We start from the raw sequence: 18,708 nt of genomic DNA, 5'->3' as shown, positions 1-18,708 counted from the left end.
CACTAGCTTCTTTGCTTGCTATATTGCTATTGCAAATAAATGTTTATCTAGAGGAGGCCTCCTTCATGTGCATGCTGATTTCGATTCATACAGTTGCAACTTTGTGAGGTAGCCCATTTATTAGTTGTCGTTGCTGCATGCACGATGACTTTGCAATGGTTTTGCCAGACTAGTGTAGCAACTCACGTATGATGCAAATCCTACGTGTAAACATCTACCCAAAACATAACCAAAATGTAAGAAGCTCTGTAGATTTTTATGCCACTCTCTAGTTATGACTAAGCACAATTTTACATCATTTTTACCTCATCCTTCCCTACGCACAAATCTCAATTGTCCTACAGTTGATAGCAACGTCTCCACACAACTGTGCTCTAACCCATTGTGTTAGTGGCTATCTCTACACAGTTATTAGACGTAAGTGGTGCTCCCCTGTTCTCAAACATTCGGGCATTTTCCACTTGTTTGCCAATGGTTCTTTCTTGTATGTTGCCTTTCAGGATGATTTTTAGCACGCTCTTGGCACTAAAAGTAGTTGCTCGTTGGTGGCTTCCCCTTTATCTTGATCTCTTCTTTGCATGGAAACTCTTGTATGTGGCTGCATGTTGAGCAGCTCCTTTCTCCACTATACCTTATTGTCTAGCTCATGGGTGCGCTTGCTCAAGCTTATTGTCTAGCTTGTGGGTGCGCTTGCTCAAGCTTCATCAATGGCTTATCTTGTTGTTTTTTACGTCGCCTTTCCCACTGGAAATGATCTGGCTATCACGGTGCTACTTTCGCTAATTCTACTTCTCTGTGTTGATTTTGGGGTGGAAACTCTCATTTAGCAACCCATGCACTTGGTGCACGTTATGATATATGGTTCCCTTGTGCCATGAATTTCTTGGCGCTCTCACTCTCATGACCACCCTCCTAGCCTGGGCGCTTGCTTTGCCCTTCCTCTGTTTCTCATCTTCTAGGTAGCAGCCCTCTATACACTTTATTTCTTCCTTAATAGTTTATATATAACTACACACACACACACACATAAATAGTTTTTCTAAAAGTTTACATTATATTTTGTATTTATGTATAACTTATACATTGTTATATGTATAATTTTTCTGAAAGATTGCATTATGTTTTTGTTTTTATGTATACTTATATTGTTGTTTTTATATAACTTATTATAGGTTGTTGTATATTTGTTAGTACATATTTATTATGTTTATATATATGTATATGTATATGTATATGTATACATACATACATACATACATATATATGTAATATATATACATATATATATATATATATATATATGTTTGGGGAAGCATCTCCATACTGGATGAACACTAGAGGTGGAAGGGAGGACTGGCACATACACACCCAGGCGTTTTAATGGGGTGGGCTAAAAGCGGTTGGTATCCCAAAGGCTTGGCAAGAATGGCTATGGCGATATCTTCCAGGAACACACTCAGTCTCACATGCCAGTTTTCAGTTTCGCACTCGACCATTGCAATTCAGGTTTCAAGGTAGCCTAGCTAATATCTGCTTATTCAACTCTGCCCTCTTCCAGAAAGCCATGCTTTCCCATCCCTTCCTCGATGCTCACACATCTCGTACCGACTCTCTGTCTCTGCCACCCACTTCCTCTTACACCCACATAGTCGCCCGATCAAGGCGTTTCTTCCCCTGTCGCGTGAAGATGCTTCAGACCAATCCAGTGTGTCTAGAAGATACCACTACACCCCCCAGACGCAGGTTTAATTTGTCTTCAATTGTTTACGATTGTCACTGTTTGGCATTTCTGTGGAAAAGGGCAGGCTGTTTTTTCCTTTCATCAATCTGAAGTCATCATCTTGCAGATGTGATTGTTATGATCTCTACGATCAGCACATTCCTTACGTGGACGCTTGGAAGTGGCAGAAGTTTATGGTAGAGACCCGTGCTACAGGCGTTTCAGCGGGGGCTGATGTGGACGATGCAGTGGTTATCTTGCAACACCCTCCGGTGTACACCCTTGGCACCCACAGCTCTGAGAAGTACTTGTTATTTGACAAAGATCGCCCCCCCTGCGATCTGTACAGGACTGAACGCGGGGGTGAAGTCACGTATCATGGTCCTGGCCAGGTCTCCTACTCTTTTCTTTGACAGCAGTAACATTAGTTTGTACTGTTTGATCATCCCCTGCCGAAGTTCCGCTGATATCTGTCTGTGAACTTCAGATGCTTTAATAGCTTTTGAAGGTTGCAAAGAAGACGGTTGATGAAACAGGGCAATTGGGTTTGCAGCTGGTTATGTATCCTATTTTAAATCTCCGGCACTACAAAATGGACCTTCATTGGTATCTTAGGTCACTTGAAGAAGTCGTCATTCGAGCTCTTCGGGCTGCCTGTGCTATTGAAGCTTCACGCATCCAAGGACTCACGGGTGTTTGGGTTGGTAAGCGGATACCTGTACTCTGTCGAAAACTGCTTTCTAAAATGTGCCGGCGGTCCTTTTGTGGTGCTCAATGTTTAATGCAACGACAATGTTTAAAATTCACCTGCTTGGCCGTGCAGGAGACAAGAAGGTTGCTGCCATCGGGGTTAGGGTTTCACGATGGATAACATACCATGGATTGGCTCTCAATGTAACCACCGATTTACGTCCTTTCTCAAACATAATCCCCTGTGGCATTAGCAATCGTTCAGTTGGAAGTATCTTCGAGCTCCTTCAAGGTCAGACTCGACTGCATCAGCAGGTGAAAACTGAAAGAGATGTATTCGATGAATATGATCCACAATATCTTCTAGATCTAGTACATCAGATACTGCTTGTGGAATTCTCTGAAGTATTTGGGATGGATTTAATGCATGTGAAAAAAGACAATGCTACTTTGTGCACTGCAGCATCACAAAATTATGTGTCGTCATAGTTTGAGAGGCTGTGGGTGTGAAGATGGCCACTTATGGGACAAGAAGAGGCTCGTCATGATTGTCTACCGCTTTATAGAGCACATTGATTACAATATGACAGTTTGCATGTCTTGAGGAATAGAAGTTATCCAGCTCATCTAAATCATGGATATTGATGCTCGATGCATATTCAAAAGGAAAGTCAAACGATTACTTTGTGTGTGTGTGTGTGTGTGAGAGAGAGAGAGAGAGAGAGAGAGAGAGAGAGAGATGATCCCTCCACATTCCAAGCATAAATCCTGAGGGTATCTATTTCTTCTCTCTCTCTCTCTCTCTCACAAGAATTGGAGACCCTTAGGATTTATGCTCCAAGCATAAATCCTGAGGGTATCTATTTCCTCTCTCTCTCTCTCTCTCTCTCTCTCTCTCTCTCTCTCTTTCTCTCTCTCTCAAGAATTGGAGACCCTCAGGATTTATGCTTGGAAGATGAATAGATCGATTGTGGACAAGGTTCTTGCATTAGGATTTTTACCTGCAAATGATGACATGTTTATTGCAATGGAGACATCTGAGGCACAAAGGGAATGAACCTCTGCGAATAGATAGTTTTATCAAGCATTCAATATGGAATATTATAGGTGGAAGACGATTTGGTGGAATTGCATGCTACATGAGGGGGAATTTGAGAATAATGTTTTAAGTGCTAAGGGTTAATGAGAGTATTGAATTTCTGTGGCAAAGTTGCTTTGTAGTAGGATGCTATTTTGTCCTCTTAAAGCCCCAATTTGCGATAGCTCCCTTCCACCGCTTGTGAAAGAATGCTGATACAACTTTACTGAAAGGGGGGGATATTGTTATAGTTGGTGAGCTTAATGCCCATATGGGGTCTAGACAAGTTCCGATAGCAGTGAAGGCAGATCCTTTATGGATGGGTGGGAGTGAAGAAAATGGAAGAATCTGGAGAAGCATCTCAAAGGACACGAGAAATTACGGTATTGTTGAAAACATTTGTCCACCTTCTGTGAATTCCATGGTCTTCAAATATATTATGGGACCCGAAAAAGGCAAAATCATGTGCAGAATTACACAAGGAGGAAGTGTGTGAGACTTCCTCAGCACTTATTCAGTCCACAATATGTGAACTCTGAAGTAGAACAGCGAATGCTCGAATCCCCTCATATGCCCATCAGGTTTGATCTCAGAGAAGTTACATGAGAGATTTCAAAAAATCAAGAAGTTATCAGACTAGTCATTTCAGGACGTGTGTGCAATACAAGGAAGTCCTCGAGGCAAGGCTTTAAAAAATGCAATGGCATGCAACATTGGAAGCAGTAAATGCACAGCTGAGCTGTGTTATAATAGAAACAGGCCACAAGCACTTTGGAACGGAAAAGGCAGGAGCCAAACAGCCTAATTCTCTGGTGAGTAACGCTCAGGCATCCTGATTTGAGTTATGGATGTCTCCATCTGCTCTGCTTGTTGAAGTCCATCTAGTAGGATGTGATTGTTCCAAGAGGGAGGGATAGTATGAGACAATAGATTTGATGTATGTTGGGCATATTAAAAAGTTATGTAATTCCATGTAAAACTTCAAGGAAGATTGTATATTACGAGATATTAGTTAGGGCATGTTTCCAAGACCTATCATAGGAGGGATGATGTCATACAGGAATTTTCTTCTATTTTTTCCAACTCATCAACACCGAGTCTAGGGAGTTTGGGAGCACTGGCACCAACAAATTAACCACGTGCTCAAGTTATCGATAATATCTACAAGAAAGAGAGGTTTTTGGAAGTATATTTTATGGGTAATTGAGTGTTGAAAAGAAAGGAAAAATACGGGTAGCTTTATATGTAAAGATGGAGGGAGCCTCAATTTTCGATTTGTTTTGATTATATTATTGACTTTATGTGTACATTTGATATCATTTATTCATTCCTCCTATGACAAAATCAAAGCAGACCCAGCACGATCCTAACTCTCCAACTAGCCTCATCTTTTTCACTAGATCAACACCACTACCATGTCCCTTGGTAGACATCTTGAAAACATGACATCTTTCAAATGAAGAAAATTCAAGTTGTCCAGGGAACACCATGCTCTAAAAATAATCACATGCACACTTTCTTTTCGAAAAGAGATCTAGTAAAAATTATAGACTTGTTCTTATATTCATCATGCTAGAGTGAATTGAGTATGGCGATAGTGTCTCTAACATATATTATTTATTTATACTTCCCTTTGATTGAACTCTTACTTATAACCTATTTGTTGCTTTGTTGTCAAGTTTTGCCCTTGATAAATGGTGAGTTTTTGGTGCACCTTCGAACCTCTCATAGGAACTCCCAGGGGAAGCATGGATATGTGTACATCATTTGGCACTAAGCTCTTTGCATCCCCCATTGACATCAATGGGAATGTCATGGTACAAAATCACCCACAACATCAACCATCTAGCATGCAAAACACGAGTTTAGTTAGGTGTCCCCAACTAAACTACGCAAAGTATCCACTAGAACCCCCATGTTGTAGCTCTATGTAGTACTTTGACATAGTCAACAAGACTATAATATCCTAAGCAAGTGATTTAAGAAATACAATTTCAATAATAGGACATGGAAATAATTTATTGCTCCAATGAAAGTGGTTGAAATGTAAATCTATTAAAGATGTGGCTAAGATCTTTCGTATGTATTCAATGTCTTGGATACAAGTGCATTTTATTGGCATGACTCATGAACCTTTAAAAATCCTTTGTATGTTGTGGATATGTTGTAGGCGTGGCATATGACCATTTAAAAATCCCATGTACGTTGTGGAATTGTCTCTAGAAAGGAACATGTATGTATTTCTCCTACAAAAAATAAGGACAGTTGAAGAAAGTCTTTAAATTTTAAATAATCTTGGATCATCAAGGAGGAAAATGTAATTGGTTGCCTAGACAAAGGCTTATCCTTTTGGCTAGGGATTGTCATGAAGGGTAAATCCAAGCTCTTTCTTGAATCCAAAGCTCTTAAAAGCGATCTACATTCAAAGCAAAGTGTTTTGATGATAAATACAAAGGAATTATTGCCTTAAACAATGATGATGTTAGTGGTAACTAGTATGCTTGGCTTGGCTCGAATCATGTGAAAGCACTTGTAATAAATGTATACAACATGCAGCAAATTGAATTCGTTATGGGTCATGTGAAGAGATAAGTGGACTATAAATTCTAGATCGAAAACAATGCAAAAATTTATGCCGGAGGTCCAAAAGAAGATACATCTGTTTGAGAGGGAGAGGGCGGAGCGAAGAGGGAAGGTAAGGGAGGGGGAAGTACGGATAGGGACAAGGAGACAGAGAGGGAAGGTGGAGAGGGTGAGGAAGGGAAAAGTTAATTGGGGGGGGGGGGTGCTCTCTCTCTCTCTCTCTCTCTCTCTCTCTCTCTTCTAACTCCCCCCTCCATCACTTTCCCTCTCCCCTCTTGTTCTCTCCCCACTCTCCCTTTCCCTCACCTTCCCTCTCCCAATTCTCACTCTCTCTACTCCCCCCTCAGTCACTCTCTCTCTCTCTCTCTCCCTTACTTACCCCCCCCTCAACCTGTTTGCTACGTCGATGAATCCATGGATTGACAACCCCTTGGTGGTTGGGACTTGGTAGCATTATAAAATAATTGGTGGATGAATCCATACCCTCTCCCCGCACTCCCTCCCTACCCACACAACATGTGAAGTGCCTACTCCCTCTCTTCCTCTCCTACTCCCCCCTCACTCCCTCCCTCTGCCTGGTTTTCAAAGTTCAGTTTTCTTCTTTTCAAAAAATAATACTTTCGAGACCTTGTAGGATGGTCGTCGAGAGTATTGTATCCTAAAGGTCTAGTGGCAGTGTTTTTTTAAATGTAATACTATTCTAATGTGTGAGCTTTGTCTACGTTTTCTAAAGTGTCCAAAATTTTCACTTCAAAATTCTCATCGAATGGTTGACGAGTCGCAAAATCGATTGCCATCTTTATCGGTGGATTTTCCTATGTTGGGTGATCTTTCTCGACAGGTTTGTCGTGTGTCCTATATACTGTCTACTAGTTAGAATGCATGTTATGCTGTAAACTATGTGCTTCGGTTCATTTGTTTTTATTGCCGCTTCGTTGTTGGCTCTTCTTTGTTGTCGATGTTGTTCTCTAGGTGTGTTTTGACGGCCAAGAAAATAGTAGAGGCAGGCATAAGTGAGGCGTTAAGTACGTAGTTACTGCATGAAAGAAACTACACTTTTCATTTACTTGCCACGGTTTGCTTCTGACGAAGATATGAATGGATCTATGTCTGCACTGAATCTCTGGTCGTAAAGTGGCTTATTGAAAAAGTAAGTGACTTTCTAGATTTGTGACAGGGGGGCTCGTGGCATTGTGAGTATGCTTGTATTGTTTATGAATTGTTCTAACACTGCATTGCCTTGATGTCTTGTTGTGTCCTTCAATAAATCTAAAGACACATTGTACCCAAACCGTAAGCATATACTGATATGCCCTTCGTTTTTTGTCCAGTAGTTTCTGAGCTTCGATGTTATTAAGCGGTTCTTTCGACTCATCGTAGTCAATCTCGAGCTTTAAAAGAATCTCTTTCAAAAGGCCTGGCACGATCACAAGATGTGTTCAATTTGGTTTTGTAGTGTGTATTTTTATGATTGGTACTAAGATATGTTGGAATGAAGCTACGCGATTTCTCTTTAAAACGTTAAATGCGTCACTAGCTGTTGGCCATGGCAACTGTCCATATACTCACGAAGCTCCCTGTAATTACTGAATCCATTGATGTACAAAGATGGGCGGTGGCCTGTGAAATTGGCTAAACACATTTGGCTTGTTGTTAGGTACTAAGTCATCCTGGCTGGCACGAGTGTGCTTGTTTTCGCGTTCTTTTTGTACATCTCAAACAACTACAAGCATAATTTAATCATAAGCACGTAAAGGAACAATTCTTTTTGTACATCTCAAACAACTACAAGCATAATTTAATCATAAGTACAAAAACAAACAAATGCTTGTGTAGGATTTTTTAATGTGTGTTTGGTAATTGGTACCTTGTTTGTAGCCATTTGTATTTTTTGTTTACAAATTTTGAGTGGTCACCAATTGAATCTTGCACAAGAAAAGATAAAAGAAATAATCATTCATAGATTAAGGTCCGCTTATTAGAGAGCAGTGTAGAAGTGAGAGATGTGTACATTTATGCCTACTGTATGTCGAAGATTCAAATCATAGAATATCTATTGGCGTTGGAGTGAAAAAGTCCAGATGTGGAAATTTGAGGATTCGCAGCTTCGATCTCTCAATTATATGAGATAGCATCATGTATCCAAGGCTTGATGCAAATGGTTCATGAAAAATGAGCAACACTTTATTTGAGATCGTTGCACCCTACGATTTCTGACCCATGATTGCGTATGCGAGAGAAGGCATAGTGCTTGGAAAGCATTCATAGAGAGTCAAGGAGTCACACGTTGGTTGCAAGCTAGAGTGAGAGAAGGGAGCAGATGGGTCCAACCACCAACAGAAGCTATGGTGTAATTGTATACAAATATGAAATGAATATATTGCTTATTTTGACCACAATTTGTGTACTCTCTTTAATATCTTGCTTATTTTGACCACAATTTTTGTACTCACATGACGTTGGGGAAAGTGGGGACATGCTGAAGGAGGGGGGAGAGAAGGGAGGGGCATGGGTCAGGGCAAGGGGAGGGGTGGAGTGGTAGCAAGGGTGGGGGGAGGGGGGGATTGGGGTATGGGGGAGGGCGACGGGTGTGGGCGGGGCAAGTAGGGGGAGGGCAAGGGGGGGGAGGGCGACGAGGGTGGGGGGGGTTGGAGGGGTTAGGGTGGGGATAGGGGACACAATGAAACCCTAAATGTAATTAAAAGGGATGTCAAAACATGATGGGCCCTTATAAAAAGTTTTGAAAAACCCTAACTCTCATTATTCAATGGCAAGAGTGAAGAACACTACTAGACCCACTGGACGCCGCCTCCACCTTTCCTCCTCTAGCTCCACCACCTCCATGGCATCTACACAGATGAACCTATCTGGGTCTAGTGGTACCTCCCCGACTCTCGTGAGCCCTCCCCCAACTCCCCCAAGTCCCGTGAGCCCACTCCCCAGTCTCCTAAGCCTTCTTCTCCTCCCAAGTCCTGTGAGCCCACTCCCCAGCCCCAAGAGCATGAGCCTTCCCCTCACCCTTCCCCTTAGCCTCAGCCTTAGCATGACCCTCAACCTTCCCCTCAGCCTTCCCCTCAGCCTCAGCTTGACCCTCAGCCTTCCCCTTAGCCTTCCCCTCCCCATGAGATCGCTCTCTCGATTGAACAAAATGTGTTTGATAACCTCCGGGATATAGAGAGGCTTCCTGAGGGTCAACAGACTGCCAGGAAGATCATCATCTTCCCTTTGCCAGAGATACAGTCCATGGCAGAGATGACCCCTGTGCCCATGAGGAGGGTAAAGCAGACTCTGAGGAATGCAGCGAGAGGAGGACCAACGCAGACAGGAGCAACAGAAGAAGTTTAAGGCAGATAGGAGGCCGTGGGAAGGTGTTCGAGTACCTGTAAGGCCTCCACCAAGAGTCAGGAAGTCGTACCAAGCAAAACCAAGAGCGCGGGCCTTGAGGGAGATTAGGCAAATGTAGAGACCACCGACAACTTGATCCTCTGTGCTCCCTTCCAACGTGTGGTATGGGAGATCGCACAGGGATACAAGGATGACGTGCGCTTCAACACAGGAGCTATGGGGGTGCTCCAGGAGGCTGCAGAGCAAGTGACCACCGCTCTGTTCGAGGATGCCTTGTGTGCCATCCATGCAAAGCATGTCACGGTCATGGACAAGGACATGGCTCTGGCGAAGCAGCTATGGAGTGATCCAAGTTTGAAGCCCTAGATTCTCTTGCAGCCCACTCTTAGGACTTAAACCACCCCCTGCCCTTGAAGGCACTATCTTGTACCTAAGGCCCAAGGCGCTTACACTACCAGTGCTCCTCTAGGGATTTATACACATTATGAACCCATTGATGCCAAGTTTCCAAGGTCCATATCCAAGCCTCATGGTCATCCAATCAAGCATAATGGCAATAAAGTCCATATCATCACTTCACATTACAATTAGGGTTCTCATACAAGCAAACATTTTATTTATGTAGACTTAGTCCATACCAAAAAAAAAAAAAGAGGTTCTATTGCTATCACCTAGTTATCATATCCCATCCTACCCAAGCTAGCTTACAAGTGTGCCTATCAATACTATTCCTACCCATACATAGGTGCTCCTATACGTGATTTAAATAGCATTTTGATTATTTACAAAAAACTTCAGATCTCTCAAGGAAAGTCCCATCAATGACCCTCCTCTTGTGTGAAGGTCCCTTTCTTGCTCTTCTGTCCCTTTCTTGCTCTTCTGGCTTTGTCATTAGGAGGTGCATCATCTTTTGACATCTCAAACGTGCTGTGTGAAGGTATAATAAAGAAACAAGTGCAAGCAAAACATTTTAAGGTATTCTACATGCATAAATTCAAGTTTGTACTATGATTAATCTTCTCTCTTTTTTCATAACAATAACATATTAATTACCCAACATAAGCAACATAGGTTGGATACTTAGAAATATAGGAAAAGAGTGGTACACACTTCACTAAACAAATGAGTAATTATCAATGCCCTTGGGGTTACATGGTCCTTTCCAAATCACTACAACAAAATTAACACTATAGAAATTAGAATTTTTTGGCAAAAATGAACATTTTCATTGGTATAAACATTTGTATAAGAATATAAAAGTGTAAATTTGAAACAAATATAAGTATTAACATCGATATAGCATTAAATAAACATCAAAATAACCATCATTACTATTCCAATAAGCTTAGATTGGTGTTATTGTCCCCCCCCCCCAACACACACAAAAAGAATTACCGCTATAGAAATAAAAAAATTTTGGCAAAAAATGAGCATTTTTATTAGTATTAACATCTGTATAGGAATCAAAAGTGTAATTTTGAAATAGATGTAAGTATTGACATCCATAGAGAATCAATTATGCATCATTACTATTCCAAATAAGCTTAGATTAGTGCTATTGTTCCCCCGCCCCACCCTCCCCCCACATACACACCCACAAAAAAAGAAGAAGAAAAAAATACCATCTCTCCTTTCAAAAAGTCCTAAATATTGCATTCTAATGGGTACTAATGTGGACCCATAGCTTCTTGAAATTCCCGAAAAGGGTTTAAAAAATGAGCACATTTACTCTAAAGAGGGTTAAACAAGCACACTTACTTTGAACAGGTTCCATCAAACCCATCCTCATGTCATTTTCATCTTGATCATATCCTCTTCTTAGTCATCTTTTAAACCATCTTCTTCTTGGTCAGTGTCCTCTGATTGAACCACATTGCCTGGCCCCAACTCCTCTCTTAGCCTCTCTATGTGCACGCTCTAACATTTTATCTACTTTGATTGCTTGTTGAACACCCATATATGTGAAAGTTTTCTTTTGAACTTTAAAGCCCACAAAAAAATTCAAGGTTTAGAATGGTCATGGCTCTAATTCTTACACTGATAAAGTAGTCATTGAATTTCTCATGGCTCTAATGCTTACACTAATGAAGTAGTCATTGAATTTTCTCATCCTTTCCCTCCTCGAAGTATTCAAGGAGCTCACTTGTCCCCTTTTGGGAAGCAATTTCATGGAACTTGAGCATGCAATCCCTTTTGCTCTTCATGTTTTGCTCATACAACAACATGCTTTAATAAACAGAATCAATTTTGAAAGCATGTGTGCATCACTTAAAGAGATATGAAATGAGAGAACTTTCAAATAGAACATGATATTGATTTTCTCCATCAAAAGGTAAGTGGGATGCAATTGACGTTTATATCCTTACTTGTAATACCTCTAATTATTAAATAAATCTAGAGTCTATTTAGCTCCTTCCACACAAGATTCCAAATGGATTTGATGCATGAGGGTGGCTTTTGTTGAGAAAATTTTCTAGTTTCTTTTGGATGATCTCCTTCCTCTTCTTAAGAATTTTTCATTTTAGTTAATATCCTGTTGAGGAACCATCTCAACATCATGTGCATAGTACTAACCCAATAGAGTGCTATAAAGGAAAGAGTTAGAAACCCTAGCCCTAACCCTAACCCTAAAAGGGTTTGTATATATTCTACATTTTCAACTAACTCTAGTGTACAAGTAGTCATTTGTGGTGTAATCTCTAGCTGCACCCTCTCTCCTCATCTCCACTCTTCTCCTCTCCTCTCTTCATATTCTGTCATGGTATCAGAGCTCCCTTGCCTTCTACCGAGGCATTGAGATCCTTGTGAGAGAGATTGAGAGATTGAGTGTCTCCATCCTTTCATTGCGATGATGAAAGATTTCCTTTGAGAGAAAATTCCGTCCATTGGAAGAAAATTTCCATCTATTATCCTTAAGATATTTTCAAAAGAGCTTTTTTGTGTGTTTCTTAAGTTGTGAGAGAGATCTAGATTCATTTTCTAGAGGATTTTTTTGAGAGAAAAGGTTTCCTTGAAATCTTTTGTTGTTTCTCTTTTTGTAGAGTGAGGTATGAGTTGTTGTGCTTGAGTTCTCTTTCTGTAGAGGCGTAGGAAGCTGGAGTTGATGTAGCAACTTCAAAGCTACCTACAAGCATAACTGCAAGCAAATGCTAAGCAAACATACTATAGACAACAACCCGACTTGCTTCAGCTCCTACAAATAGCAACAACGAAGACTCGCATAGCATGGCATCTATGACCTACCTACTACAGTGCAGCTCTGAGGCTACTCCATCGACATCAGGAGCAAGGTGCATCCTCCAACGAACTAACAAACTGCTCTAGTTGCCATCAATGAGCAACGACCTGCTCAACGTTGCAACGACTTCCAAGCTCTCTAGCCTCCATCCACTCCAACCAATGGCACACTGCAACAACCCCAATGACCATCTTCTTCACTTAGCTGTCTGAGACCTACAACGCCACGTCCAACCTCCACACAAGGCTCCATGCACCGCGCCTCTGTCGAAAAGCCCCCATGACCAAAGGCAACTTCCTAGTGGCAAGCTCCAGCTGATTTTTTTACTACCAATGACCTCACAACCTCTCTTTCATCAAAGTAGCCATTCTTGTCATTCGACTGATTGAAGTAGCCATTTGGAAAGTTGTCCCATGTCGTCCCTCATTGCATGCTCATAAACTCATTGCACATTTCATTTCCTCTACTCTTTGGGTCCTGCTTGGTTGTAGGATCCATCTTCAATCCAGATGTGCAAGCATAGGTAGGGAGAACAACAGAACGGTGACCAGAAGATCCCGATGAAGATCGTGCCACCGTCGATGGAATCTAGCAGATTCCATCGAGAATTTAAAGATTTCACTTAAGAGATTCCGATGCAATCAATGGAATCTTCAAGATTCTTGCATAACTCATCATTTTTGCTTCACAAGCTTTTTGGAATTCCAATTGTCATATTTTGATTTCTAAGCTCTATTAAGCTTTTGAAATTGACATGTCCATATCTCTTGTGCCATACTGTGGAAAGTGACATCTATTTTGGTTGAGATGACATGGCATGAAAATCTGGTACTGAAGCTAGCATTCTGAACAAGCATCCTTTCTTGACTGCTTTTCCTACTAGTTGATATCCTCTGGATTTGTCTCTGATCATCTCTGATCATGCATTCATCTCTGTTGGAAGATGATGCGATAGTTGTGTTCCGTCATTTGATCAACTGATAAGAGATTCTTATTGAGCTTCATAATATAGAGTTCACCAATCCTTTTATACCAATGAACTTGTTCATAGGACCAATGCCTTCCCCTTGAACTAGATTCAGTGTGTTATCTGTAGTGTAGATAATGTTCTTCTGTCCTTCTAATGGTTTCAGTTCTTTGAACCATTCCTGATGTTTTGTCATATGAGATGATGCACTGCTGTTGATGTACCAAGGATCCTAATCTGGTTGATCAACTTGATAACTACATTCCCCTTTTGAATTGCAATCTATGTCAAGATGCACTTTATCAGTTTTTTGCATATCCTTGCTTGTAAGAAACATATTCTTAGGTTTCATTGGCATAATTAATGTGACTTAAATGTCCACCCTGATGATTTCCTCTTCCATGAAAATTCACTCAATTGCTGTTGGATTGACCGCCTTGGTCATACTGCTTCTTGTAGCAATCTCTTTCACAGTGTCCAAACTTATGATGGTAATTACATTTAATGTTTAACACATTGGTGGATACATTCCCTTGTCCTTGAAAATCTTCCTCTATTGAAATGATTTCCTCTTGGTTGATGATGTTGATGTTGCTGATGCTGACTTTGTTGATGAATTTGTTGCTGATGATGACCATTTCGCTAGAATGATCTACCTCTGTTTCTTCTTCTATCTGAAGCTGTGAATGCTTGATCATTGGAATGACCTTTGCATACATGAATAGCTTGCATCATGAGTTATTCACCAAGTTAAACTGATTGAAGTTCTTCCAGTGTCGTAATTTGCCGTTAAATGGCAATACTCTAGACTAGATTCTCGTATCCTTCTCCTAGACCATTCAGGATGACTTGAACTATTTTGCAAGATTCATGGTCTCTCTTGCTGCTGCTGCGAGTTGGTTGTTGTAATCCTTGATCCTGAGTACGTAAGCATGACCAGTTTCATTGCTGTTGTGGAAACTTTGGTTGATTTGGTTTCTTAGTGTAAGAATTCTAAAAGTATTCGTAGATTCTTTTTATAGCTACGAACATATCCCATGCTGCTTTTGATGTCTTCACGGTGTTGAGCTATCGTAGCATGACATCTTGCACATTCTGCTTGATCGAATGATATGCATATTTGTCTTTTTTGTCCCATTTTTCTGATGCTTGGACAATGGCAGGATCTACTACAGGTGCGGACACTGGCGGTGCAGCTGTACATCCCGCTCTGCTGATGCTGTAGCAATAGGGGGAGTGGAGCTACTGCTGGCTGGAACATCCAATGGTTTAGGTGTAGACCCATGGACATACTCCCATTTGTCTTGAAGTACAGGAATGGTCTCCTTTCGGTATTTTCATGTGCCGTAATTGGAGTTGTCTAGCTTAGCAGATGTCTCCAAATTGAGGTTGCTAGTCGTATACATGATGCAAGAAATGTACTCAAAAGTGCTATGAAAAATCACTGTCTGAATCAACTGCAATACACTGACTGTATCAAGTGCAAGCTGAACTATCAATGAAGATAAAACTATAATATATAATCCAATCCTGGGAATAGCCAAGAGGCTTTACAAGGCTTAAATAATGTGCACAATGCTGGAAAATAGCCAAATGGGCTTTATAATGGTGGCATGTGTGTGAAAATTAAAATCATGTGCAATCTGCTCTTTGATCAATCGGTCAATACCTCTGAACACTCTTAAGTCTGCTCACTGAATAGTGGAACGTTGGGTTCCAGGAAATGTGATGATGTGAAACCGCATGTGAGTGTCATCTCATTTAGTTATATGAAGAAGCCTTACAATTGAGCACCCCCCACCTAGCTGTTGTCAGTTGAGGACAACTGTTTCGGTGACGGAGGGAATGTAACAATGACTCTTTTTCTACTGCCACATTCTTGGAATATTATTATTCTTTCTTGGAATCCCATTTTTACCAATGACATGTGTGCATTATTGTATGTGAGTTCTAGTTGCAGGACTCCACCTTCCGGCTGGCCATCTTCTGCCATCATGTGCACATGTTCATCTGCAGTTCAGAGTACTCTCTCATGGCTGATCACCATGCATGCTATCTTCAGTATAGCTCTTGTCACCTTCAGCATTTCACACATCTTTTGGTTGTACTACATGTTGTGTACTCCTGAGATCTAAGCCCATGTTTATGGTATTGTTTGCCCAGTGGTAACAAAAAAATAGGCGGCATGTCACTTCATCTACAAACAATCCCTTGAGATGAATTCACAAGAATTCACTTCAATTTGTAAGAATGTCTTTTGCATCTAGATTTCAGAAGTTAGCGCTCCACTTGCCTCTGACGTTGAAGCTTGCTACATGTCTGTCAACAGCTGGTAGTATCTACAGCACCAAGTTGAACCAGGGCACATGTCCTTCCTCTGCCATTTGCATACTCAATCTGTTTAGTTTTGCATAGATCACATTGCTCCGCAGGTGGCCTTCATCTCCTACAATAAATCCATGCACTTCATCATCAACCTCAATGAAGGCTTGACCTGGCTTCTTCCATGCATGTGCCTGTTTTCTCCATTGTTGGAGTCCAGCAGCACTTTCCAACATGTTTGCATCAGCATAGATGTTTGACATAAGCACATAAGAAGCTGCAGCATATCTACAGTCCATTGAAATGATAAGATCAAAACATCGTCTTCCTATCTCTATATTCCCGTAAGTCCTGCAGTTACCAAGCAAAGACCTCCAGCCCACAACATTGCTCTGAAATGGCATATCTTGAAGTAACTCCTCTGCCTGTTTCAAGTGACCTGCACGGCCAAGGAGGTCCACGATACAGTTATAATGCTCAAGGGTTGGTGTGACTCCATAGTCTTCCATTGACCTGAAATGATAATCAGCCTCCTGCATTAGTCCCATATGGCTGCATGCAGAGAGTAGACTAACACATATCACATTATCTGGATTCAATCCTTGCCTTAGCATTGCCTTAAAATATTGCAGAGCCAACTTATACTTCTTGTGGAGGGAGTATCCCGCAATCATAGCACTCCATGTCACAAGATCTTGCTTTGGCAATCTGTCAAAGACTGTGTGTGCATCTTTGAGGCTTCCACATTCAGCATACATTATTATAAGGGTGCTTCCAATCAAGACATTAGACTGTAGATCACTCTCAACAATGTGCATATGAATTTTCTTTCCCTGATCCAGGGCAGCCATGCCAGAACATGCTTTCAAGGTGCTCACATATGTAACAATGTTAGGTTTTATCCTCTCCTGCTCCATTTGTTTGAAAAGTTCAAGAGCCTCCTGGCCATCAAGCCCATGTTGTGCGTATCCTGATATCATTGCATTCCAAGTCACAACATCCCGGACAGGCAGGTTATCAAACACTCTACGAGCTTCCTTCAGACAACCGCACTTGCCATACATGTCTATGAGAGCATTGCCAATAAACACATCAGATTGATGATCACAACTGCAGACGTAAGCATGAATTCTCTTACCTTGATCTAGGGCTATTATTCCTGAACATGCTTTTAGCATACTGGAAAAAGTGACATTGTCTGTCTTTATGCCCTCCTGTTGCATGTTCTGAAAATTTTGAAGAGCCTCTTCACCATGTCCATGTTGGGCATAGCCCACAATTATTGCATTCCACGTCACTGGATCTCGCACTGGCAATTTACCAAATACTCTGCTTGCATCCTCAAGGCTCCCACATTTGGAGTACATATCAATGAGCGAATTGCCAACAATCAAATCAAGCTCCAAACCACTTTCCACAATCTGAGCGTGAATGAGCTTGCCATGGCCAAAAGTTGTTACACTGGAACATGCTTTCAGAGTGCTGATAAATGTGACCTTATCTGGCTTTTTGCCATCTTGCTGCAGCTGGTGGAAAAGCTGTAGAGACTCCCGGCCATGCCCATGCTGGACATATCCTGTGATCATAGCATTCCATGTCACCACAGTTCGCCATGGCAAGTTGTCAAATATTTTGCGTGCATACTCCAGCCTCCCACACTTTGCATACATGTCGATGAGACTGTTGGTTACAGAGACATTTGACTCAAGACCACTTTCAATAATGTAAGCGTGTATTAGCTTGCCCCAGCCCAAGGCTGCTATAATAGAACACGCTTTGAGAATGGTTAAAAAAGTGACATTATCAGGTTTCATTTGCTGCTGTTGCATTTGGTCAAAAAGTGAGAGAGCCTCTAAACAATGCCCACTTTGAGCATAACCTGCAATCATCACATTCCATGCCACAATACTTTGCTTTGGTAATTTGTCAAACAACGTGCGTGCATCCTCAAGGCTCCCACATTTGGCATACATGTCAATAAGGGTGCTCCCAACATACATACTTAAATCAAAACCACTTTTGATAATTTCAACATGAATGTGCTGTCCGTTTATTAGCGATGCCCCATTTGAACATGCTTGGAGAACAGCAACAAATACATACTCGTCTGGCTTTAGATTTGACATTTGCATTTGGTTATAGAGTACGATCGCCTGCTCACCCTTTCCAGACTTTGCATAAGCTGAAGTTATTGCATGCCATGTAAATATATCTATTTTCGGAAGTTTCGTAAATACTTCATTCACGTCAGACCTACTCCCACGGATACCCAAAACACTGGTACTGTTAGCTCGAGTACTTAAATTATAAGAATGCAGTCCTGTGCCTCTGGCAAGGTCCCTTTTGCTCATGCACACCTCCAAAAAGCGACAAATGATGTTATGAGAAACGTAATTTCCATGTTTGTTCATCAGGGTCACAGCTCATGATGCTGAATTGTGCATGGCGAATCTGCACGTTTCTGAGCAAAACCTGTTTTAAATAAAACAAAGATGAGAATCATGAGCTGCCCTGTAAATCTTTTGATTAAATACATTGGTTTAGTTAATATTTCTTCATTGATATGCTTAACATCTTGCAATCCTACATATGAAACTTCTTTAATTGACTGTCAACGTACCGTGTTAACTCATGAATGTGTTCTTCGCATCTCTCCAAAATTTGATGCCTAGATAAGGTCAACTAGCTCCTCCTCTACCACCACCCCACTATGTACTGGAGCGACTCAAAGGGATAGAAGTCTATGACACATCACTATGCTTGGT

At 41.2% G+C, this 18,708-nt stretch overlaps 1 protein-coding gene and 1 pseudogene across 1 annotated transcript; one reads left to right on the top strand and one right to left on the bottom strand.

Annotated features, from left to right (window-relative positions):
- Positions 1-1,339: 1,339 nt before the first annotated feature.
- On the top strand, positions 1,340-3,112 carry LOC147899910 (Biotin/lipoate A/B protein ligase family). The gene is made up of 4 exons (XM_087377045.1): positions 1,340-1,743; positions 1,848-2,112; positions 2,274-2,424; positions 2,544-3,112. The coding sequence occupies exons 1-4, from the start codon at positions 1,565-1,567 to the stop codon at positions 2,897-2,899; spliced, it is 951 nt and encodes a 316-aa protein (XP_087233171.1). The 5' UTR covers positions 1,340-1,564; the 3' UTR covers positions 2,900-3,112.
- Positions 3,113-15,188: 12,076 nt separating this feature from the next.
- On the bottom strand, positions 15,189-18,360 carry LOC147899909 (pentatricopeptide repeat-containing protein At4g39530 pseudogene; annotated as a pseudogene).
- Positions 18,361-18,708: the final 348 nt, after the last annotated feature.

The sequence above is a fragment of the Dipteris shenzhenensis genome, chromosome 7 (assembly GCF_047967505.1).
Source record: "Dipteris shenzhenensis isolate YYH24624 ecotype China chromosome 7, Dip_SZ_1.0, whole genome shotgun sequence".
NCBI classification, from domain to species: Eukaryota; Viridiplantae; Streptophyta; class Polypodiopsida; order Gleicheniales; family Dipteridaceae; genus Dipteris; species Dipteris shenzhenensis.
This window is presented reverse-complemented; position numbering and strand designations above follow the sequence as displayed.